The sequence below is a fragment of the Elephantulus edwardii genome, unplaced genomic scaffold (genome assembly GCF_000299155.1).
Source record: "Elephantulus edwardii isolate Elephantulus edwardi_28Jun2011 unplaced genomic scaffold, EleEdw1.0 scaffold00109, whole genome shotgun sequence".
Taxonomy (NCBI): Eukaryota; Metazoa; Chordata; class Mammalia; order Macroscelidea; family Macroscelididae; genus Elephantulus; species Elephantulus edwardii.
The window spans coordinates 2325588-2351982 of NW_006399859.1; the positions used below are offsets into that span (position 1 = coordinate 2325588).

The 26395-nt window shown below is 38.4% G+C and overlaps 1 protein-coding gene across 2 annotated transcripts in view; it reads right to left on the reverse strand.

Annotated features, from left to right (window-relative positions):
* The window catches only part of NELL1 (NEL-like 1 (chicken)), a 1108018-nt gene that overhangs the window by 215107 nt on the left and 866516 nt on the right, over nucleotides 1-26395 (reverse strand). For both annotated transcript variants that reach the window (XM_006892008.1, XM_006892009.1), the window contains exon 15: nucleotides 14768-14863. In XM_006892008.1, coding sequence (XP_006892070.1) covers nucleotides 14768-14863 — 96 coding nt within the window. The remainder of the gene's footprint in view (nucleotides 1-14767; nucleotides 14864-26395) is intronic.

Here is a 26395-nt window from a genome sequence, read left to right on the forward strand (position 1 = left end):
TTTCTTACAAAGTTTGTATACATTGTGTTTCATATTATCCTTCATTCACATTCCATTTCATTCAATCATTCCTATTCATATGTTTTATAAAGTTAATGACCATTGCACTATGTCCACCATTATAACCCTGTCTTTTCAGGTTGCTGCTGGATCTTTCTCACCCACTAAATTGTTCAATCCTATGATTTCCCCCCTGCTAATACCCACTCCACTGCTCCCACCCTCCCCACCTTAGATTCTCATACACATTTTACTATAATGGTCATATGCAGTATTTGCCCTTATAAGACTGAGTTAGTTCACTTTGCATAATGTTCTCCAGCCCCTCTCAAGTTATGTAGTAATTTTTCAGATTTGTTGATCCTTAGTGCTGCATAGTATTCCATTGTGTAAATGTACCACAATTTCTCAATCTATTTGGTTGTGGTTAGACATTTGGGCTGTTTACAGGTTCTTGCAATATGAATAGTACTCCTATGAACAAAACTCCATTTATGTCTCAGTTCTAATTTCCTTGGGGTATTTTCTTAGCAGTGGAATAGATGGGTTGCATGAAATTTCTATGGCCAGTTTTTAGAGGAAATGTCAAAATGCCTTTCAGAGTGATTGTACCATTTCACAATCTCACCCACAGTGTATGAGAGTTCCCATCTCTCCACATACTCTCCAACATTTATTGCTTGCTGTCCTGTTAAATTTTGCCACTCCTGCTAGGGTGAGATGATTTCTTAGTGTAGTTTTGATTTACATCTTTTATTGCCAATGATTTTGAGCATTTCTTCATGCGTTTTTTGGCCATCTGAATGTCTTCTTTTGTGAAAAGTCTTTCTATGTCTTTTGTCCATTTTGTAATTGAGTTATCTGCGCTCTGCGCTTTTCTTGGGGAGGCCCTGTAGTATTCTCTAATAGATTTTGTCATCAGGGAGTATACCTCCCACTTCATTCTTATTTTTCAGAAGTGCTTTCCTTTCCTCTCCATATAGAATGCAGAGATCTTGCTGTTTGATTCATCCTATTGTGAACCCACATGAGAATTTTCAGGCAACTAGTTTTTCTAATCAAAGAATCCTATTAGGAGACATTGATACAAATCACAAGAGCTATTCCTCTTCGGTCACGCTATTAGCTTCAATTAGCCTTGTTCCAGATGCTTTACTGTGTAGTGCATATTCTTGAATACAGAGACATATGGCTAGTTACTGGAGAAAGTTTGTGATTTCTGAGCTCCACTTGGTCATGTTTTCACAGCTGGATTTCTTTTTTTATTTAATCATTGTGCTTCAGGTTAGAGTTGTGTTTGCAGTTCTCAGAGCATAGTGTTAAAAATGAGCCTGCAACTAAACTCCTGACTTTCACAGTTCAATAGTGTGAATTGTCTGGTAGGCAGTAAGAGTTGCTTGTCATACAAATAGGCAGGGATTATTTTCTGCATTACTAACTAGAGAAGGTAATTCCTAATGATCCTTACTTACATGATGGAGAATGTCATTGATAAGATCAGCTCGCTCTACGAATGGCAATGTACAAATTGACTTTGCAGGAAAGCATGCAGACAAAGCTACGAGAGGTAGGCAAAAATTCCTATGCTATCATTGTCAATGGTGCTGGAAACCAGTTTGAAAGTCATCTACAGGAACTGGTTGTACAGAAACTGTTGGCTGGAATTGGTGAGCTATAGGGTGGAATGTTGATTTGCTAAGGGAAGTGAGGTGATTGTGACTAGGCCTTCTATTTAAAAACCCATGAGGGTAGACAGCATGGTGCTGGAGACCAGTTTGAAAGTACAGGAACTGACTCTTCAGAAGCTGTTGTCTGGAATGTTAATTGTTAATGCCAGTCTCCAGTGTGATAGGCTTTTACTTAGTGTGATAGGCTTTTGTTGTTGTTGTGTACCATTGAGTTGAAACTGACCCATAGCTGACCGTCCAGAAGGTTTTCAAAGGAAGTTAATCACACGGGAGGAACTGCTCATCCTTCTCCCACGGAGTACATGGTACATTCTAACTGCATACCTTTGGGATTGCAATGCAGTGTCTTACCACTAGGCTAAAAGAGATCTGAGACTTTTACTTAGATATCTTTTCAATTATTTTGGAATTTAAGTTACTGTAATTTATGCTGTTGTTATGTGATGTCAAGTCACCTGTGACTCATAGCGACCCTAGGTACAACAGCCCTAAACCCTGCTCTATCCTGTACCAATCTAATTGTCTCTGACACACCTACCACCATTCCCCCAGTCATGGAATCAATCCATCTCATCGAGAGTTGTCTTCTCTTGTGCTGTCCCTCCACCCTCCCAAGCATGATATTCCTTTCCAAGGATTGGTCCCACCTTGCAATATGTCCAAATTAGGTCAGACAAAGCTTCAGAATCCTTGCCTCCAAGGAGCAGACTGATCTCACCCTCTCTAGGATGTACCTGTTTTTTTCTCCTAGCAATCCATGGTATATTCAATCCTCTTCTCCAGCACCACAGCTCAAAGGTATCAATTAGCCTTCTTTCATCCCTTGTCATTGTTCCAGCTTTCTGATGCATAGCAAGTAATTGCAAAGACTATGCCCTGTATCAGACAAACTTTAGTCTCCAGACTGACATCATTGCTCTTCAGTACTTTGGAGAGGTCTCTGACAGCAGACTTTCCCAATGCAATTCATCTTTGAATTTCCTGGCTGGTAGTACCAACAGTGTTGATTGTGAAGCCAAGCAAACTGAAGCTGTCAACAATCTCATTCTCTTCACCATCTATCATAATGCTGCCAATTGACCCAGTGGTGAGAATCCTTGTCTTCTTGATGCTGAGCTTCAATTCATAGTGAAGGCTGTAGTCCTTGATCTTCTGAAGCAAGTGCTTCAGTTTTCTCCATTTCAGCCATTAGGGTTTTGTTATCTCCATAATGTAGATTGTTAATGATTCTTCCTTCAATCCAGATGCCACCCTTCTCTTCATAGAGCCCAGCCTCCCAGATAATTTGTTCTGCATATAGATTGAAAAGGTATGGAGATAGGACACATCCTTGACGTACACCCTTCTCAATTTTGAACCATACAGTGTTTCCTTGCTCTGTTCTGATGACTGCCTCCTGGTCTAAATATAGGTTTCACACAAGCAAAATCAAGTGTTCTGGGATTCCCATTCTTCTCAGAGTCAGCCACAGTTTGTTGTGATCTACACAGTCAGATGTCTTTGCATAATCAATGAAGCACAGATAAGACATTCCTCTGGTACCCTCTGCTTTCAACCAAGATCCATCTAACATTAGATATCATATCCCTAGTGCCATAGCCTCTTCTAAGCCCAGATAATGAAAATATTGGGCCAAATGGAATTTAAGGCCTTTGCCTGTATGTACTTATTTATTTGCATATTTATCAAATATTTATTGAATGAGAATGGAAAACGATATTAAAATATTGAAAGATATTATCCTTCAACAGAATTTCAGTAGAGAAGCCCAAAGAGAAGAATTACATAATAGGCATCAAGGATGCCACATCCTAAAGTGAGTGCTAGAAAATAATTGCAACACTTGCCAAAAATCAGCTGTGCTTATATGAACAGGCAATTACCTTGAATCTCTGGATAGCCCTTTGCTGTTGAGTCAAGTCTGACTCGTATTGACCCTGCAGGGAAGTGGAGAACTGTTCCTTAGGGTTTCTAAGACTCTGGTGGCCTAGTGGCAAGAAGCTGCATTGTAATTCTAAAAGCGTAAGGTTTGAATTCACCAGCGGCTCTGTGGGAAAAAGATGAGCAATCTTTTTCCATGTGGTGTTGTACTGACTCTGAAAACTTGCTAGAGGGTTCCGACTCAATGGCACATGACAACAATCTTTATGGAAAGCTGATTGCCACAGCTCCTTTCTATGGAAACACTGATGAGTTCAAATCTCCAACCCATTGGCTTGCAGTCCAGGGTTTCCTAACCTTCCTTTCCTTTATGTAAATAAAATCTAGAAACTTAACAAAGGAGAACAGAACAAGCTAAGAGTGGGAACAATTTAAGAAAAGGCCAAATGAAATATTACACGTTCCAGTTCACCTCTTTTCAAGAAAGAAATGAAAGAATTTCCGTGCTAAACTCATACAACAGATAGAGAGAGACTTCAAGGACACATAAAAATACAGGCATAACAATTGTCCTTTCACTCATGGCTCAAAGTCTACAAGTGAATACTAGGAGGGGAGAGTGTCATCAGTCTCACAACAGGCTAAAAAAGATTCTTACATTTGGAGAGAGCTCCACTTGGTTTGATGGCCGGAGAAAGGTGACTCCCCCCCCCCCCAAGAAAACATTTTCTCTGTCCTACAAAAGAGAGTTATCTTAATCATAGGTAACTCTGACAGTGCAAAGGGGTCACTACATAGAAATAAGCCTCCACAAACCTGGAGGTGTCAGAGCTGCAGTGGATGAGAAAATTGTCCACGACAATGGTGTTTCAATCACTGGGGACCCTCAGCAACAAACCCATAAAAGGATGAGCCAGCAACTGAGTCTTTTCCATTCAGAGGACCCAAGTACTAAAAGACCACCAAAGGAGTCATGTGAGACTTGACTCTTTCCATAAACCTTCTTAGCCTGGGTCTGAAGCCAGGCTGCTACTTTACAAGGGATCTTTGAGCTTAAAAATGAAATACAGAAAGGAAGAGGAGAAAGAGCTGGTCATGTCTCCTTATCATTACAGAGTTCTCAGATTTTGGTAGGACATTGAGGTGGGAAGTGAGGAAAAAAAATTCCTTTTGATGTAACACTGAAGTAATGGTTTGATTCAGATTTGTTGCTACTATTCTTCTGAAAGGACCAAAATTGTGTAGGGGTCTAATAGGTTATGATGAGAGTCATATCTTTCCAGCATCTTTTAAAGTATAATGTATACATATGTGTCATGTTTCCACATTAAAATAATTTTGAACATGCTATTTTATTTCTTAATATCCAGTGCTTACTGAATTCCCATCGTATACCAGGCAGCTTTAAAAATATTCTCCAAAGGGCTGTACTATTTTTGTTCTCATTTTATGTATCAAGAAACTGAAGCAGAAAAGCTTTGAGATTCTTAGAGTCACAGAGCTGCGCCTTAAATATATATATACACTCTCCTCCAGAACCCATTTCTTTTTAACCATTCACTATCTCTCTCACTCCACTAAATACACTTCTATGACATGGTTGGTAAAATTCCAAAAATGTTTAGGCATAATTTATTCCATTAATTTATTCTGCCTTTAGCTATAGTTCTATATAGCTAAATTTTTATTTATTTTCTTTTTATAGCTATATTTTTATATATCTTTTTATTTAAAATGCTATATCCTTGTCAGTTACTAATCTGTTAGTACCCTCAAACATCATTTCTGTAACCCTCTCTGAATGTTCTCTTACTGTAAATTCCTAGGAGTGATGGGGGGATGTGCATGGACATTTAGCTATAATAAGTATGTCAAAACCCAAACTCATTGCCATCGAGCGGGGACAGATTCACAGCTCACCCTCCTTTACGTTTCCAAGGCTGCAAATCACTTGAGAAGAGATTGTGTATCTTTCTGTCAAGGACCTGTGGTGGATTCGAACCACAGGAGAACCTCATCCTTAGATCATCAGCACAACTCCCCTCCAGACTATGCCGCCAGAGTTCTGCTTTAGATAATATAATCATTTCTGTTTTACATAGTAAAGTTGAGACTGTCTCTCAAGCCACAGAAAGAGTGAGTAGCAGAAGCTGAAAACAGAACTCAGGTTTATTAATGCCAAATTACAGAACTAGAACATACATCACTGTCAAGTGAATGTGAGAAGCAAACAATGAGATAAGGAAATCTTTGCAGGCCATGTGTGATAGCCTTCTCAGTGAGGTCTCAGTTCCTCCTGTACACAAACTCGGCTATACAAACAATCATATAGTGAAGATTGAGTCTTAAATATTCAACCTGAACTGCAGCAAATGAAACAAACCACCACCACCAACAACAACAACAAAAAACCCAGCCAGAAATCCTTTCACATGCACATTAAATGTTTTGCTATTCCAAACACCAAGCTAACTCGCTCCCTTTGTGGAATACTGTTGTATAAATTAATAAACATTAGCTTGTAAGAAATTACATAAAATGTTTATGGGAATAGAAGTAACAAAAGTTGGAAAAGATGACATGATTAAAAAACAGTTTATATTTGAACTATCTAGTGAGGCAGATGAAAGAGATTTACCCAATTAGAGAAATGACTGATAGATTCAGTGTTGCTACACACCCTTGCCATGTGTATCTTGACCCATCCCTTTCTCTACTCCACCAGCATCCCTTTCTACTTCCACCTACACCAGTCAACACCTCACTCCTCTTAACCAGCCCTTGATATGATGGCTTAAGTCTCAAGCCATTGGGGTTTCTGTGATTCCGAACATATCATGCTGCAGCCAGTCTCTTATGATGCACCCAGTGTCTCTTAAATTTAAAAAGTCTCTAAGTACAACTATCAGGTATAAGTACCAAGTACAGCTTCCTATCTCAGACACGTGACTAAGGTACACCTGATCTGGGCAAAGTGTTTGCAATTGCGTACCATACATCAGAGAGTTGGACAGTGAGCAGGGATGATAGAAGGATAATTGATGCCTTTGAGCTGTGGTGCTGGAGAATAGTGTTGGATTGGGAGGAGAGCAAACAGGTTTGTCCTGGAAAGTATCAAACCGGGCTACTCCTTAAGGCAAAGATTCTGAAGCTTCATCTGACATACTTTGGACATGTTGCAAGGAGGAACCAGTCCTTGGAGAAGGACATCATGTTTGGGAGGGTAGAGGGACAGCACAAAAGAGTAAGACCTTCAATGAGATGGATTGATTCAGTGAGTGGGGTAATGGGAATAGGTGTGTCAGAGACAGTGAGGTTGCCACAAGATAGAGCGGGGTTTAGGGCTCTTGTCCATAGGGTCACTATGAGTCGCAACTGACTTGACGGCACACAACAACAGCAACAGTGAGAGACAATAAGGGCTGGTGGCAGGAATACAGAGATTTGAACAGCAGAAACCTGACTAGAAGGCACACATTTATAATTTAACTGTCAAGCGCCTTGGAGGAGCCATCTGTTTTCTGAGCATCAATTTTATCTCTTGGTAAAATGAGGATAAAATGAACTGCAGACCTTATGCCTGAAAAGTACATGGTTAGTCAATGAGAAGAAGACTCATGGAGATGAACTGACATATATGCTTTAGCAAAAGTATTCACTCTGGCAGAAAGTGTGAGAATGACACAGGACAAGGAAGGGTGTGGTCTGTTGTTCACTGGGTCTCCATAATTCGTAGTTGACTTGATGACACTTAACAGCAATAATAACTTCCAGATAACTACTGTATGCCTGGCCCTCTATCAAGTGATTTAAATGAGCTATTTAATGATAGAAATTAATCTTACATAAATCTTATGAGGCAGATAATATCGATCGTCCTTTTTTAGTGGGAAACTGAAATTTAGCACCATTAAGTATGTCTGCTCCACTGCTATATATCCTTATAAGTGGTGGAAACTCAGTTTAAGCCACACTAGCATGATGTCAGAGAGTGTGCACTTAATCACTATTCTGTTCATGCCATTCCTACCTTAAACAAAATAATGATGTTGAAACTCTTAAATTAGACTCAATGTCGTTGAATAGATTCTGACTTATAGGGACATTGTAGGGCAGAGAAGAAAGGCCTCATCAAGTTTCTAAGGCTGTAACTTTTTGCAGAACGACTGCTTCATATTTTTCCCATGCAATGGCTACGAGGTTTGAACCCCCAAATTTTCAGTTAGCATCCTTTTGCCTTATCCACGGGGCCATCAGAGTTACTCAAGTTTGGAAAGAACTATATAAGACAATGAGCACAAACAAGGAGGAGATTATGGCTCATCAATCACAGGGGTATAGAATTTATCTGGTGTCTCACAGAACTACAAGGTTCATTTGCCCTTGGGCAGAGATAAGGTGATTAGATGGTAGCAGCTTAAAAGGCAAAGCATTTAAGATTTAGAATAGATCATAGCTGGGTTAGAAAACCAACTAAAACAGTGACTGTTTGGATGGCAAGTGCATATGGCTCTGTAAGTGTCCAGTAGGTATGAAATGATCTGTCTCAAAATAAGTAAGAAATGCAAAAGTGTGGGACTTGGACATGAATATTGTTCTCAATCCTGAAGGCGATTCTAGCACCCAAACTTAGATGTCTATCCTTCAGCTCAGCACTCCTTTCACACTCTCAGGCTACATTTTTTTAAATTTCTAGTCCAAATCCCTATTTAGGACCAAAAGACACTGTTCCCCACTGGCCACTGCCATGGCAATAATCTGAGGTGGAGCGTCCGTGAGGTACAGAGAGCTGTCCTCTATGTTCGTAAGGCGGTGAGTCTGTACCAGAGGATACAGCCACCTCGCGCTCCTGCTTGCTCCTTCTCATCATAGAAAAATCACCCACGATTTCTCGTCACCAAAGAGAGAAGAATGGAAGGGTTTGAGTTCTTTTCCACCTGCCTGAAAAGTGACAGAATTTGTGATCCTGATGTGACAAGGACAGACTTGTGAAAAAGCCCTCAGTAGCTGTGCTAATTTAGTGACAACTCTACTTTGGAGCCGCAGGGAAGTGATCGAGATTAGCTCTCTTCATGCTTCACAGTCTAAATGACAACAGCCCACTGCTGATGAGAAGGTTCGGATTCACAGTAAGCTCAGACTCGACCTGCTCCACAGTTTCCAATGTGGTAAATCTTGAAGAGACTAAATCTTTTAATCCAACGTGGAAAATCATTAAATGATTAAAAGACTTAAGAGCTGATTGTCACACTTTGCTCATGCAGTGACTCACTCAAAGACCTCTTCACTGTCAAGCTGGAACTGATTCAAACCGATTGTCCAGAAGGTTTCAGCGGTTGTAAACCACACAGGAGGAAATTGTGCATCTTTCTTCTGAGGAGCTGCTGGAAGATTCGAGCCTCTAGAGAGGTCCCACTAGCATTCAGTTAGCGGCACAACTCCCTACAGACTGCACCACCTGAGGGCCGGCGGGCTCAAGAGCTAACTTTCTGGTCAACAGCTGATCGGTTTAGCCACCACAGCACTAGGACTCTTTTCCTGCAAGGCCTAGAAGAGAAGGAACTTAAGAGGGTAAAAATCAATGACAAGGCTTACTAGATGAAGGAAGAATTATTCATATGTTTCAAACAATGTTCTCAGAGTGATTTGATTTGGAGCTCTACTGTTCTCCAGTAAATAAATGTCTCTCTTCTTCCAGCATCCATTTCTAGAAATATCTTATTCAGGGAGATTGCCCAGCCAGATTCAATTATTTATCCATTCACTGTTTTTTATGTTAATAAAAGAGAAAGAATCCTCATCAGTAGGTTCAACTGAAGGGAAATTCATATAAATCTCAAGATCTGAAGACTTTCTTAAAAAAAACAAGAAAACTTGTTCGTCTCTAGGCTCCTATTTGCTGGACAGCAACAGCTGCAACATTAATAATAGAAAGTGCTATTTTCTGAGCATGTCCTGCGTGTCAAGCAACCTGAGAAAAGCTACATAACTTTCTTGACTGCGATGAAGTGGAAGAGACAGTGTTCCCTTCATCCTCTCCCTAGATGTCTTCTCCACAGTCTTGTGAGATTCAGTGAGAAAATGAGAGAAATAAAATACCTATATCCTCTGTTATAAGAATAAAATTGTATATCTGGGTAAAGAGCTTCCAAATCTCCTCAAAAAAGCACAGGGAAAGAAACAACAAAGAGATAACACTCGCTTAACACACTCTCTGCTGTCAAGTCTGTTCTGATTCAGCAAACCTCAGCTGGATATCCAAGGATTTAAATCTTTACAGCAGGACATGACCCATCTTTCTTCAGTGGAGTGGCTGATGAGTTTGAACCAAGAGCTCCTTGGTTAGCAGTCTAACACATTATCACTATTCCACCAAGATTCCTTAAACTATAGGTGGTCTTCAAAGTTTGCAAGGATATAGATATTTCTCTTTCTGACCACTGCTTTTATCTTGTTAGATGTGTAGCATACACAAAGCAAACTATTTACAATTCACCCTACATATTTACCACCCTCTAAGCCACAGGGAAGAAGCTAAGATAAATGACCTTAAAAAGAATACTTTTTCTTTAGAAAAATGTAAAGACCTCTAGTAGTTTTGGCAGGGAGCTCTGGTGGCCTAGTACTAAGAAGCTGCAGTGCAATCTCAGCAGCACACAGTTTGAATTCAACAGCTGCTCCATAGAAGTATGGGCAATCTCCTCCTTCTCCTCCTGTGTGATTTACTACCTCTGAAAATACACTGGAAGGCCAGCTGTAAGGTGGTTCTGACTTGATGGCAACAATTTTTCCCTATAAGGAACTGCAATACTTTGGTGGTTCAAATCTACCAGCAACTTCTTGGGAGAAAGATAGACAGTCTTCTCTTCTGTGATTTACAAACTCAGAAACCCAAAGGAGTGGCAACTATGTGTAGATTCCAACTCAACCACCATGAAAGAGAGAAAGAGCTGATTTTTTTAAAAAAAAATCATTTTTTTAAATTGTTACTTTTAATGGAAGTTACAGAGACTTTGGATTTCCATCCATTCATTGGTGCCCTTTACACCCTGCCCAATGCCCCCCTCTCCCCCAGTTTGTTCTTCTCTTTGGAAAGTAAAAGAAAAATTCATGGCATTATATTCTCTTTAACTTTTTAAAAAGTGGAGTTTTTTCCTTCTTAAAAATGTGATTTATATTTAATGTAGAATAATTATAGATTCAGTAAATAAATATGGAAAACAAAAAAGAGTGACAATATATTGAAGGTAGAATACTTGAATAAACATTTTGACTAGTTATTGATTTTCTAAAATATTCTTAATTAGATACTAAATAACCTTTGGGAAGGCTTGGAGACTGTGATGGGTTCTGAGCAATTATGGGAAAATGCCAAGGTATGGTACTATTCAGACTGAATCGTTAGAAGGCGGGAATGATGCACAGAAGGGTCCTCAGAAGAAAGAATTATCAAAGATACCAATAGTGCTCAGGTTGAGAAACTTACCAAGAAACTCTGTATTTCATTTCAACTTGCTATCACTTGCAAATTGACTATCAAATGGAAAACAGTCTCACTCATTCATAACAACCTAACATTGTTTGTTTTGGTGGATGGCTTTTCTGGACTTAGGATAGTTCTTTGGGCTTGTTTTGGGATCTTTGGCAGGAGGCTGTGTTACGATTATGTTGCCACAAGCCATCTTTGTGGTGTTCTTAGTGAGACTGAGAAGAGCATGTCACCAACAGCCTTTTCCATTCTATTGAGAGTAGCAAGACTACTTCTGTTAGCTATCCACTGTCATTGTCATGGAGACAGGCACGGATTGAGACAAGTGGATAATCAAAGCTAAAGAGACAGAGGAAGAGTAAAGGGTAAGAGAGGAACCAAGATAATGTGCTATCCAGAAACAAAGGAAGACAAACATCTGTTTATACTGAGTAGGATTATGGAAAGTTCAAGTTTTTTCAAATCTCCTCAATGGAAAATAGATTCAGAATTGTTCACTTTTGTGTTACACAACAAATATGAGTGATATTTTTAAACTTACTGCATTCAGATAGTCATGTTATTTAATAAATGATTTAGCTAAGTGCTTTTGTAATCTGAAATGCCAGATATCATAAGCAATGAATAAAAACAATAACAAGGAGAGAGGCAGGAAGACAGGTTTAAGGCTCTATCTGGGTGGATTCCATATAGTTCAAATGGGATTTTAGTTAGTCCTGAGATTGAAATAAACCAAAACAGAGAGTTTATGCAATCATACTACAAGACCCTTGTCACACATTTGCATTTTTTTCTTTTGGAACCTCAACCAGAAGCTCTCTAGCATCACTTGGAAAATTGATTTGCTTTATGTTTATTACTAATGATCAAAATGACAAAAATCATTTCATCAAATAAGGCACAGATTTCCAAAGTGTCTGTTCTAGAGTTCATCCCAATCTCTTTTTCACAATTTATCAGAAAAATCTATACTCTATCCTTTTGCATGAAAAACACACAGAATTAGAAGAATGATTATTATGAAATGGAATGACTACTACAGATGGGTGAATGGATCACATGGAAAAAACCTGTTTTGTATGTTTGCTTCTAATAAGTAGAGATTAAAAAGCAGTGCTGTTATACAATGCCTGCCTACATATCTGTTTCTTTTGCCTCTAGTCTTCATTTTCTCCTTTATATTTTTCTTGGTTCTCAAAATGCACCACAACATAATTAAGGGATCAAGTAACCCTTGATTGAGCATGAAAAAAAATTACAAAGCACAAATCAAGAAACTATCAGAAATCATAATCAATATTACCACTGCTGCTACTGTCTGGGCTAAGTTCAATGGCAACCTTGTCCCTCACCAGTTCTTTATATTTTAGAAAGCCTAAGAGCTTTGCTGTGATGCTGAAGACTGTGACAGTGATGTGCCAGTCGTGGTAATGGGTACTCATGGTGGACAGTGTTGGCTGGAGCTTCCCAACTAAAACAAGCCTGGAAAGCAGGAGCGGCATCCACTTCCAAAATGGCTTGCCTCTGGAAACTCTGTACGAATAGTGCTCAGGCCGTTTGTTCATAGAGTTTCTATGAGTCGTCTACAATTCGACAACACTGAACAACAACAACAACATCCCATGAGAAACATAGGCAAGAGTTGATGCTACAAACTTTGAGGACTGCAACTGGAGTTCTAGTCTTAGTTCTACTATGACTGCTTTTGTGGCATTGCAGAAGTGCTTTAAACTAGTAAAGCTTTAAAAGCTTACCATCGCTAAAATGGGAGTGATAACAACTCTTTGGTTTTCCCTCAGCAGTCAACTATTCATTTGAAAAGCCTGACACATAATTAGTATATGAGTAATGGTGTATCATTAGTGGTAGTAACCATTTTCATCACTATCCTCATGACCATTCTATTCCCATTAATTCATATGAATTCATAGGGAATCATAGCATTTTAGGAGGAAGTAATGAGAGTCTTTTTGCACCATGGACTGCCAAGAAAACAACAGATTCATCCTGGAGAGGGTTAAAACAGGCTGCTCCATGGAGGCAAGGATACTGGGGCTTCCTCTGACATAACTGAGACATGTCGTAAGGAGGGACAAGTCCTTGGAGAGGGATGTCATGCTTGGTAGGGTGGAGGGACAGCACAGGAGGGGAAGGCCCTCTGGGAGGTGGACTGATGCAGTGACTGGGGTGATCGGGATGGGTGTGTCAGAGGCAGTGTGATTGGCACAGGATAGAGCAGGGTTTAGGGCTGTTTTATATAGGGTCACTATGAGTGCAAGCGACTCAACAGCACATAACAACAACCACAATTCAAAGAAAATGTACTGCTAAAAGGACATGTGTGGCGAATCAACATTAAGTTGTTCTTTTGTTTTTTGGGGGTTTTTTTGGTGGCATGTTTTTTGGTGACTCCCCCTGCCCCTTGACAATGTTTCTTTAGTTCTGTGCAAATTCTATCATGCTTCTCAGAGACGGCAGTCTTTGAGAGTTTTATACATCATTTTTTAGGACATAGCAATCCATTGTTGCTTAATAAATGATATAAATAAGTGATTTGATTTGTTGGTAACATGAAAACAACAGAGCAAGCAGCATTTATTAGGTTCCTTGTTGAGTAATTTAGGTTGTTAAGTTTTGACATGCTTTTAAAAGGGTAAGACTAGATGGGGTATAATGAATGAGCTAATTTTAAAATTTATGATCTAGGTCAATAAACAAGAACTTTAAGTCTTTAGCATCATAGAAGAACACCTTTTCCCTCACGTAATAATAGGGATAATTTACAGTATTAGTAATGCACTATAAAATAATAATTTTATTTAAAAAAACTAACTACAGTGTTATATATCTACTGTTCTATGCTATTCTGTGAGGAACAGCCACACTCAGATAAGCACAAGGTAGTGGGTTTTGCCTGATAAAACTCATAGAGAAATAAAGGGAGACAGCATATTCATTTTTACATTTCATAACACCTCCTGCTTACATTAATACATCCATTGGTAATAAACATCAAATTTCATTTGCACATAGGCAGAAGAACTTTTTCAGGAAATCAGAGCACTGGACCTCATCAAATACCACCAAGTGTAAATACGACATTCATTGTAAATAGAAAAGTGCACATAATGAGATCTTACCAGTACTAATTGGTTTATTATTACCAGGTCCATGAATGATAATGGTCCTAATAAACCCACATTAGAATAAAGTCCCGAGCACTCCAATAAACCTAGAGTTATTTAATGTGCTTTCACACAAGGAGCATGTGCTGCTAATTTAGATTCTGCCGACGCAGCAGATTGTTATAACTTCAACCGCCGTGTGTGACGCTACCCAGTAGATGATAAGTGGGGCAGGTCAGTTCATCAGGCTTTATCACTAATTAACTGTAAAAACGCATGCTGCAAACTGCAGCAAAGAAAAGATTCGACCTTGCTAAATTAGACACGTTGGCAGGAGGGCAAATGAAGCTCTATTTCCAGAGCTACTTATTATGCAGTTGTTAAAAGATGTCCACTTTAGAAAAAGCCACATCCACCATGAAAACACAATGTATCAAGTCAACTCATATTTTATTCTCAGATCAAGAGCTAATCTCTGTTATTCTGTCTTTCTGCCTCTTTCTCCCTCTCTCTTCTGACCTTTTCCTCAAGCTTCTCAAACAAGCAAACAAGTCCAGGTTATTTTCAGTACTTCCAGCCATTACCTTTCTCACAGTGGCTTCCCGTGAATCCAGGGGGACAGACACATTTGTTGGGAGTCACACACGTTCCACCGTTTCTGCAGCCTTCTTCACAGAATGCTGTGACAGAAAAGAAACAGGAACTTTGCTTAGATGAAATAGAAACATGGGACACAACGTAAGCACTGAATACAATCCGTTTTTTGTTGCCTAAGAAAATATATCTGTGTTGAGAATTTTAAAACATCCAATAAACAAAAAGATATCAGTTTAGCAGTACTTTTTAACTGGCTTAAAGCAGATCAATTAAATAATGGAAATAAATTATTTAGCCTAGGACTTGGCAAATGCTAAATTGTAGCCAAGATTGGTGGCTATTTCTGTCACTATTACTAATATTACACTTGAAATAAAATATTTTAAATTGAATAACTAGAAAGGGCAGGATCAGGTTAAAGCAAAAGCTATTTAAGAACGATAATGTAACCTGTTCTTTATCATGAAACATTTTTCATGCCAGTAAAATCATGTTGAGATTATTTCAAAAGGCTAGTGATGGTCCATATAATTTGTGAAGCCATAATAAGTTGAACTACACTGTTAAATATTCAAGATGCTTCCTATATTTTGCAAGTAAAAAACAGTGGCTTGCCTTACTCATTAAAATACTGAGCACACACTAAATTGTTCTTTTAGGGGATACACTTTAATGCAGAAAAGTTGGCTCAAAGAGTGTGTACTTTTTTGAGGTTTTTGATAATCATTGCACAATTATTCCAACCCCTATTCTAGTGTTGTACCATTAGCCTTTTAGACCAATTGAATTCTACATATTACACACACACGCACACACACACAAAGAGTATCCTTCCCCCTTGCAGTATGAAAGACAACTGTATATATGTATATAATTGATCAATACCTCTTGTCTCCTCTATCAGACAGTAAGACCTGTAAGGAGAAGCAACATGATTGCTTCTTGCTCACCACAGAACTGCAGTCCCAATGTTAAAGCAGAGAGTAGATGTTCAAAATTTATCTGTGACATATTTTTCATAGGTTTTTTTGGATAGGAAAACTCTGCTCTCCCAATTCTATAATACTTTCATCTGAAATAATTTATTCTCAAATCTCACTGGATAACAAATTATTTAAGGTACTAAAACTGTATAATTTCTCATAAATGAAGATGACTGCAAATGGTGAATCCAGGATTTTTTTTACCTACCTAAGAGCTTAGTGAGCATAAGTTTTTCTTTTTAAATGTGGTTGTATTCGAAAGTATCATCGTGGGAAAATGTCACAGATGCATTTTCCCATCCTGATGTGGATACTATGGTTCTAACTACATGATGTTTTTAGAGAGCTGAACACAAGTTCAAGTATATAGAACTTCTGACAATATTGTCGTTTCGCACATCATTTAATATCCCCTGGACGATTGAACATTCTGCAGCTTCAGCATTTAATGGCAAGCTCCTTTGCCTCTATCAGAGGACAGTATTACCTTGGCTTTAGAATTTAAATACTATTTCTAGTTTCTAGCAGCCTTAGACTATATAAGTTTACACAGTCTCTGTCTTAGCAACAACACAAGACAAACACATTATGAACATATGTATACAAATGTATGCAAGATCTCTTGTGTTTAAACAAACAAACCCAACCACATTTTACTCATTTTTGTGAATGCTACTTCAGGTGAAATATTTAAAGTATAACTCTACATCAGAGTTAATAATGGAAGCCAGAAGCATTTTGCAAGTTAAATGTTATGTCTGGGAAGCTGGTAAGAAGTTTCAGGTGGCACCAGAGGACTGGAGACAGAAGGCTCAGGCTGGGTTTCTTCTGCAGAACAAGTGAAAGAGTTCCTAGTTCCTGACTACCTGGTTAGGGCACTCTGCTATTTCATAAGTGGCTCCCTTCCTTTTTCATCTCCTACACAGAAATGATAATAAAAGGGTTTGGTTTTCTTTTCTCTTTTTTTAAATTTTATACTGATTTATTTACAAAGTTTGAATACATTGTTTTTCATGGAAGATCCTTCCATTTCCTTCACACACACACACACACACACACACACAGATTGTACAACTTTATAATAGTAGGTTTTAAGGGGCAAGTATGCTTTATAATGGTCCAGGAATTTACAGATATCTGTAAGAAGATAGCATTAAGATGAAATGAGTTCATAATTTTTATTGATATTTTATTGTGTTTATAAGAACATGGATTTCCATTCATTCATCGTTGCACATTTTTCTCCCTGACCTCCCTCCCCGCCCCCGTGTTAGCATTTTTCTTTAGGAAAAAAGTTTTTTCATTGTTATACAGCACCCTCCCCTCAAGACCATTTTTCTATGAAGCTCTTATTCTGGACTCTTGTCATACCAATAATACCTAATCATATATTTCTTTTCTACAGTTCTCTCCCTTGTCTGTTTCAATGCTGTGTAGACTATTTATCTCCTCCTTTCTTAGTTTCCCTCCAACCCCACTTCAGTCCTGTTTTATAACACTGCTATTATACAGTATTGAGTTGATATTTGTAAGTGGCTTAAAGTAGTGTTTGGCACATAGTTGTCGTTGTTGCTGTTGTTGTTGTTGCTATGTGCTGTCAAGTTGCCTGTGACCCTATGTACAGCCACTCTGAAGCCTGCCCTGTCCTGAACTAGTCTCATTGATTCTGACCCCCAATGCTATGTTATGTATCTTTTTAAGTAAACTTAATTGACAAAAATATTTGTCATCATTGTGAAACTTGGGCTATGAATAAATTGCCCCAAACTCAGACAATAAAGTCTATCCTATGAAGCATTCAGTTTCAACTGTATAGATTCAAGGAGGCTATTGTTACTTATTATTTAGTTAGAAAAAGACCAAAGAACAACAAAAACTTGCTGTTATCAAGTCGATACTGACTCACAGTAACCTTCCACTAGGTTTCTAAGGATGGAAATCTTAACAAGAGGAGACTGCCCAGCTTTCTCCCATGGAGCTGCAAGTGGATTTGAACAGCTAGAGCTGCACAGCCTTTTGATTGGCAGTGCAACATGCTATGGACGACATTACTAGAGTCCTTCACAGTTACCAGTAAGAGAAGTATTTTGCTCATTGCTGATTTGTTTACTGTTATTATCTCTATTGTTCAACTGGAGAAGTGAATGTTCAGAAATCAAGTGCTCTCTCCAAGGATGCACAGGTAGTAAGAAATAAAGCTAAAATCCAAGCAAAGGCCATTATGGCTTCTAAACCTTCTTCCTTATGTGTTACAGTGAAGGTTTATTCACAATCTTATACTCAGAAGGATTATGTTAGTCCATTTTGGAATAGTACCTTTAGTCCTAATTGAGGAGATTAAATGTCCAATTTGTACATATTACATTAAATAAAGTGAATGGCAGGCTCTTTAAGTTCATGTATCTATTATCTAATCTTCATTTTTTTTCTGAGTTCAATTATATGTAAATCAATTTAGGCATATGTTATTTTTATATAATGTATCTGAAATAGACCTCAACAGATGGAATGTACAAGGATGAACTGAGAAATGTTTAATTGTGTTTTATTCACTGTGAAGAGGCATACAACTCTGTGGGTCTTTACAAATTTTGGATAACATTATGAAGAATGGGAATACTAACGTATTTAGTTGTGTTAGCATGGAAACTATACAAGACAAAGGCGTAGTCCTTAGAACAGAGAAAGGGGATATTACACGGCTAAAAGTCAGGAAAGATGTATGTCAAGAATACTGTATCAGGCTATTGTAGAACGAGTATTGGGGGCCTTAATTATGGGTGGCGGGAGGCATGGGTAAAGAGGAATGATATGTGTGAAGAGAAATGTATACAAATTTTATGAGCTTTGCATGTAAACCAGTATAAATTTTTTTCAAAAAATGAATGAAGCTAAATAAAAAATAATACTTTCATCAGAGTTGGTCAATCTGTATGATATAATCAATGAAGCTGTACTATATGAAGAGGAATATGGAATCAGAATCAGAAAAAGACTCATTAATAATCTGTGACATGCAGACAACACAACTTTATTTGCTAAAAAGGATAGAAGACTTTAAGAATTTATTAATCAAACACTATAGCCTTTCTTCGATATAGATTACATCTGAATATGAAACAAAATCAAATCCCCAAAATCCTCATAACTGGATGAATAAGCAACATCATGATAAACAATGAAAAGACTGCATTTAATTTTATTTGGGTCTGCAATCAACACCAACAGAAGCAGCAGTTCAGGGGGAAAAACAAAACAAAACAAAAGACTAAACAACCCAAAATAACAAATTATTAACTTAACTCGATAAATCTGCTACAAAAGATCTTTTCAAAGTATTAAGAAGCAAATACTTCACCTTGTGAAATAAGATATACCTGACTCAAGTCATGGTATTTTTAAGTACCGCATATTCATGTGGATGCTGGACAGTCAATAGGAAAGACAGGACTGATTTACTTGAATTATGGTGTTGCCCGAGTGTATTAAGTATACTGTAGACTGCCAGAAAAATAAACAAATCTATCCTGGGAGAGTTAGCTAGAATGTTGCTTAGAAGCAAGGATGGTGGGACTTCATGTCATATACTTTGGAAGTCTTCTCAGGAGAGACCAGTTTCTGGCAAAGGACTTGGTAAAGCAGACAATCAGTGAAAATAGGAATGCCTTCATGAGGTGGATTGACAATGGATCCGACAATGGCTTCAAACATAACAATGAAAAGGTGGAACAGACCTAAAAAGTGCTCTGTTGTGTGGCAAATGGGAGTCTATGGATTAGAACTGACTAGGATTGCAGTAAAAGAATTGATGTCTTGAGCTATGGTGTAGGAGAAGAACACTGAACATCCCATGGAGGGCCAGGAGAACAAACAGATATGTCTTGGAAAGGGTGCAGCCAGAGTGCTTTTCGGAGGCAAGAATGATGAGGCTTTGCCTCACATACTTTGGGCATGTTGCTAGGATGATGCTGAAAAGGGTGGAGGATTGGTGAAGGAGAGGAAGACCCTCAACTAGGTGGATTGACACTGTGACTGCTGCAACGAGCTCTCGTGTGTCAGGAAGTGTGAGGATAGCACAGGATAGAACAGGGTTCAGATCTTTCGTTCATAGAGTTGCTATGAGTCATACTCAACTGCACCTAACAACAACAACAACAACAAAGGATTGTGTCACACAACAATATCAGAAGTAAACAAGATAGATTGACAATGGGAAGATATTTTCAACATGTTTCCATTAAAAAAAATTATAGGTTACAAAAACCCTATTTGGTTAGCTTTATTAAAAATATATTAATTTTTCTTTCCAATATTAGAATACAGAAAGTTTACCATGTGGAAAAAAAAGATGTGAACAAGAAATTCACTGTCTACCCGAATAATATACATAATTTCAAAGGTTATAGAAATAAGAAGGAGCATGTGATCCAGAAAATAAGTTATTTGGCAAAAATCAAGCAAATCAATTCAAAGTTTTGTTTTAATATCTCATGTTATACCTAAACATATTCCCAACTCATTGTTTCTGAGAAGCTTGGATTGACCCTTGACAGGGTTTCCAAGGTTGAAAATCAATGCTAGGAGATTGACTAGGTTTCTCCGGCAGAAGCATTGGTAGATCAGAACTGAGAGAGGTCTTTGGGTTAGGGGTACACCACTTACAAATGACATCAGAGCTCTCCCTAAAAACATTATCGCATCCTAAAGACTATAGTCTAGATTGTTTATACTTTAGTAACTTCTTCATGATAACTATTAATACTGCGTTTTAAAAACTACTATTTACAAATCATTATTTAGTCAATTGTAAAATCAAAAGAGGCTAGATCACTGATATATTCTTCACTTAAGATATGATGAGATTATATGGCAGAAATTATAACCTAATCCTAACCCTAATTGACAGAAGACTGCAGAAGTTCAAGCTGAGTTTAGAAGAGGCTATGACACCAGAGATATTATTGCTGATGTCGTATGAATCTTGGCTGAAAGCAGGGAATATCAGAAAAAATGTGTATCTTGTGTTTTATTGACATATAAAGGCATTTGATCGTGTGGTTGACAACAAACTATGGCTAATCTTGAGAAGAATGGGAATTCCAGAACACTTAATTATACATGAATAAAATTTATACCTAGACCAAGAAGCTGTTGTCCAAACAGAACAAGAGAACACTGCATGGTTTAAAATCAGGAAAGGTGTACATCACAACTATATCCTCCCTCCATACTGATTCAATCTGAGCAAATCATCTAAGAAGAGGGAATTTATGAAAAATGTGGCAACAGAATTGGAGGAAGGCTCATTAGTAAAACGCATTACAAAGATGATACAACCTTGCTTGCTGAAAGTGAGGAGGGCCTGAAGTGCTTGCTACAGACAATCAAGGACTAAAATTTTAATATGGATTACATCTCAACAAAATCCCCACCCCTCAAGAAAACAAAATCCCCACCACTGGGACAGTGGGAAACATTATGATATATGGAGAAATGTTTGAATTGTCAACAATTTCATCTTGCTAGGATCCACAATCAACATCCTTGGTACCAGCAGACAGGGAGGAGATCAAGAGATGTACAGCTCTGAGAAAGTCTGCTTTCAGGGATCTCTCCAAAGTTCTGAAGAGCAATGATGCCAATTTAAAGTCTAAAGTGTGCCTGATTCAAGCCACAGTCTTTACAATCACCTGCTGTGCATCTGAGAGCTGGACAGTGAATAAAGATTACAGGAGAAGAATCAATATATTCGAGTTGTGCTGTTGGAGAAGAGGGCTGAATATCCTATGGACAGACAAAAAAACAAATGGATATGTCTTGGGAAAAAGTGCAAGAAGATTCCTTAAAGGCAAGAATAATGAGGTTTCATCTGACATATTTTTGACATCTTATTTGGAGAAGCAATCCTGGGAAAGGGACATCATGCTTGGGAGGGTGAAGGGTCACTGAAGGACAGGAGATACAGTGATACAGTGTCTGTGGCAATGAAGTAGACTGTGCTGAGGATGATAAGGATAGAGCAGGATAGGGAAGTGTTCAGTTCTATTATTCAGAGAGTCGTTATGAGATGTACTTGATGGTATTTAGCAACAACAACTCTCATCCTAATTATTGGTGACTGGAACACAAACGTTGGAAACAATGAGGAAAGGAGAAAAAGTACAGTGAGAGTGCTTTATGGGGGCAAGGATGGCAAAGCTTCATCTCACATATTTTGGACATGTTGCTAGGAGAGTCTCTAAATCTTAGAAAGAGAGAGAGCATGTTAGCAAAAGAGAAGAAAACCCTGAGTAAGGTGGACTGGCATGCTGACTGGAGCATGGGCTCAAGTGTTTCGGTGATGAGGAGGACAACACAGGATGGGGCACAGTTCAGATCTGTTGTTCATAGAGTTACTATGAGTCATAATAGAATTCATGACACTTAACAACAACATGAGATCCAACTTCTTATTCCATATTGATGAGCTGAGGAACCCACCGCGATTCACTACTCCTCCCTAGGATTATTATTCTCAATAATACTCTCAACAAATCAGATTGATAAACATCATACCATGAGCATTAAATGACTGGTGTGAAACTTCCAGGATCAAGCAAAGCCATCTAAATGTGCTCAAGAACTCAATGTGATCGTTGCTCTTTATCACCGGTACGCTGATGTTTCAGGTAATAAGCATCCTCCCACGTGTTCACTTAACCATTCATTCCTCAAATACTTACTACACATGCATTATGAACCAGGCTCAGTTCTGGAGGATGTTGATACAGCAATGAGTAATGCAGAGCAAAAGTCCTGCATTATGGAACCTTTCTCTTTAGTGAGGGCTCATTGTTTATTTTTTCCTTGATTAGGTGACCTGAGTAGAAATCTGTGGTTTGCAATGGAACATGACATCACAGCTCCTTTGCAAGCTCAGGGAAGCTCAGGCAACAGAGATAAGTGAGTTACTGTATTATTTCCTAGTCAACCACTTCCATTCTCCAGACTCAAAAGTTCAGCATAAATAGATTATGGATATATAATGAGATTACAGAGCTGAATCTGTCATTCCAGTACCACTGTTATTACTTTACTGCCCTGGAGGAGACTTTGGGTTGGATCAGCTCTAAAAAGAGAGGATGCTATATTTGCAAGGATACTTTTTATTGTGCAAAAAAATAAAATCACAAAACTCAAAGGTAAGGGAGAGTTAATTTGTAAGATTAGACCAATTTTGCCTTAATACAACAAAGTACTCAGTATATGAAATGAAACTTGTGCCTGATGGAAACCAGCTGAGAAACTGGGGTTGCAAATGCCAACCCTCTAAATGTCTGATTTCATCACTGTGATCAAAACAAAAAGAATGCTTCTAACCTAATAAAAAGTAATAGCCCTTCATATTCTAAACACTTCATACAATTCTCCTCAACTTTTACTAGCATACATTTAGTTCCTGGGGATACTCTGGATTGCTGAGAAAATGAGGAAACAAATAAATTTTAACACCATCTGTCAGGAGAGAGAAACATCTCCCCCCCCCACCCAACCCCGTCCCCCGAACCTTCTTCTACATGGGGCAGAAAATTCCAGAAGCCCTTTTCTGATGTTTTTCTGCCTTCTTTGACAATCTATCATTAGGAAAGCAAAGAGACTGAATCTAGTAATACATTTTAGAAAATATATTATTATTAAAAATTTAAAATTGAAAATCTAAAAAAAATATATGTTGAGATGTTTACTTCACTTGAGAGAAAGAGGATGAGAGGGTAAATGCCATATGATTCTCAATCTCATTGCCTTGCTGTCAGAATTCAGAATTAATTAATAATTGACCTTCTAGCAGGATTCCAAGGCTGTAGATTGCATGGAAGGAGGTTATTTATCTTTCTTCTGAGGAACCACTGGTGGATTAGAAATACCAGAGAGATGTCATCTTTGGGTTAACAGTGCAACTCCCCATGGACAAGTCCCTATGTACAATGCCATTGGGGCTCCCTACCATACAATCTTTGTTCTTTGCCAATGAATTGGAAATGACTTACAGTTGACCCTCCACTGGGTTTTCAAAGGCTGTAAATCACAAAAGAGGAGACTGTCTATTCCATGGAACAGTTGGTGGATTTAAATCACACGTCTTTGGGCTGGCAGCACAACTCCTTAGCCAGCACAACTCCTTAGCACTAGGCAGCCAGAGCGCCCTGTCATATGATTAGGTACAAATTATTGTTCCATTCTTGGCTTCTGCTTTGTGTACTGAGTTAATAGGCATGATTTATATTATTCCTAACATCCTTTTTCTGATGCATCTCTGTCTTCTTGACTCAAGATATCATCGCATATTTATCAAAGTAATTACTAAAACACTAAATAAATAAAAGGTGGCAACTTAGGCCAATGATAATAGTGTTATAAACTACACATTAGCATTCATTTTAGTCAGTGTATCTAAAAATCTAAAGATAGATAATTGTTGTTGTTGTTGTTGTTGTTGTTGTTATGTGCCATCAAGTTGCTTGTGATTCATAGCAACCCTATATACAACAGCCCTAAACTTTGCTCTATCCTGTGCCAATTGCACTGTCTCTGACACACCTACTCCCATTACCCCTGTCACTGAATCAATCCACCTTATTGAGGGTCTGCCTCTCTTACGCTGTCCCCCACCTTCCCAAGCATGACATCCCTCTCCAATGACTGGTCCCTGCTTGCAACATGTCCAAAGTATGTCAAACGAAACTTCAGACCCTTTGCCTCAAGAAGCATCTCAGTTTCATCCTCCCCAGGACAAACCTGTTTGTTCTCCTAGCAGTCCAATGGTATTCACACTCTTCTCTAGCACTGCAGCTCAAAGACATCAATTCTCTTTCTACAATCCCTAGTCACTGTCCAACTCCCCAAAGCAGACTATGGCTCAGATCAGGCACAAGATCGATGGAGAATAATAAAAACCAGGGCATACTCAGCATAAACTAGAAGCCAATTTATGTGTATTGTGGAGTGCGTTGCTAGTGGATGGTGTAAATTTTCCTCATTTCCTTGATGGCAGCCTTCTTCTGGGGACTCAGTATGTAAGTCAACCTTAGTCAGCAAGCCAGCTTGGCTGACAGTTTCACGTTGTGTTTTCCTACTTAGCTTTGTCAGCAACACCTCCACATTTGCTTTACTTTCATTCTTCACCTTGTTCAGAAGATTTGAAGACCCCTTCAAATATTTGAAATTATTTATTTGAAATTTTCATATGGTATGAATTACTGGAATGTAGTGTGTAAAGGCCAGAGACGATGCTGAACACCTACAGGACACAGGGCTTCCACACACAACAAAGAAATTGCCGTGCACAAAATGTGAGCAGAGAATCTCTGGTCCAGCATCACCCTGCAGGAGTGAATTCTCTTACTTCACTTTCTTTTCCCATTCCTTCTCCTACTTAACCCCTCTACTCCCACCTGTAAAACAAACAAACAAACAAATCAACAATTTAATATGTAGAGAAGAAGTGAGAGTTAAAACCACTCAAATGACTAGTTTGCTTTGCCAACTATCCAGGTGCCTATAATTGTCACTATTCAGCTTTCTATTCTGATGTCATGTGTCCAGTATATTACATAATTTAATATTTAATCATTGAGAGGGACAAATATCACTTTATAACACGTGTTTGTAAGATTGAAAATGTCAATAACTTCATCTTACTTGGAGCCACAACTTACCAGCAGTCAGGAGATCAGGAGACATATTGCACTGGAAAAGTCTACAGTCTGGAACATCTCCAAATTCATTGAGGAGTAACAATACTAGTTTTAGGAGTAAGGCATGCTTGATTCAGGTCATGGTCTTTTCAATTACTTTCTATGCTGCCGAGAATTAGACAATGTATAAGGACAGAAGACCACAGAAAAGAATCTTATAACAAAAGTTTACCGAATATTCCTGGGCCTCCACAAGAAAAAGACTTATAGCCCAACTACAAAATGGATAAAAGACATTGAAGGAATTTTCACAGAGGATGATACTTGAATGGCAAACAGACACATGAAGGAATGCTTCAAATCACTGGCAATAAGAGAGATGCAAATCAAAACCACAATGAGGTACCATCTCACTCCAGTAACAGTGGCAAAGTTTAACAGGGTAGCAAGTAATAAATATGAGAGAAGATGTGGCAATAAAGGAAGTCTTTCTTATACATTGTTGGTGGGATTGTAAAGTGGTACAACCATTCTGGAAGGTAGTTTGGCACTTCCTCGAAAAGCTGAACATAGAATTTCTATATGACTCACCTATTTCACTACCTGGAAAATACTCTGAGAAAATGAGAACTGAGGCACAAACATAGATTTGTACACCAACGTTCATGGAACCATTATTCACCACCACAAGAACATGGAAACAGCCTAAATGCCCAAACACAAGTGAATAGATTGAGAAATTATGGTACATTGAACAATGGACTACTATACAGCACACAGGAACAATGATTTTGTAAATTATTACCCAACTTGGCAAGGAATGGAGAGCATTATGCTGAGTGAACTAATTCAGTCCCACAAGGTTAAATACTGTATAAAACCATTATTGTAGAATGAGTATTAGGACCCAAGGGAGGTGAGAGATGTTTGAAGCAGAGAGATGAGGATGTGCAGGGGG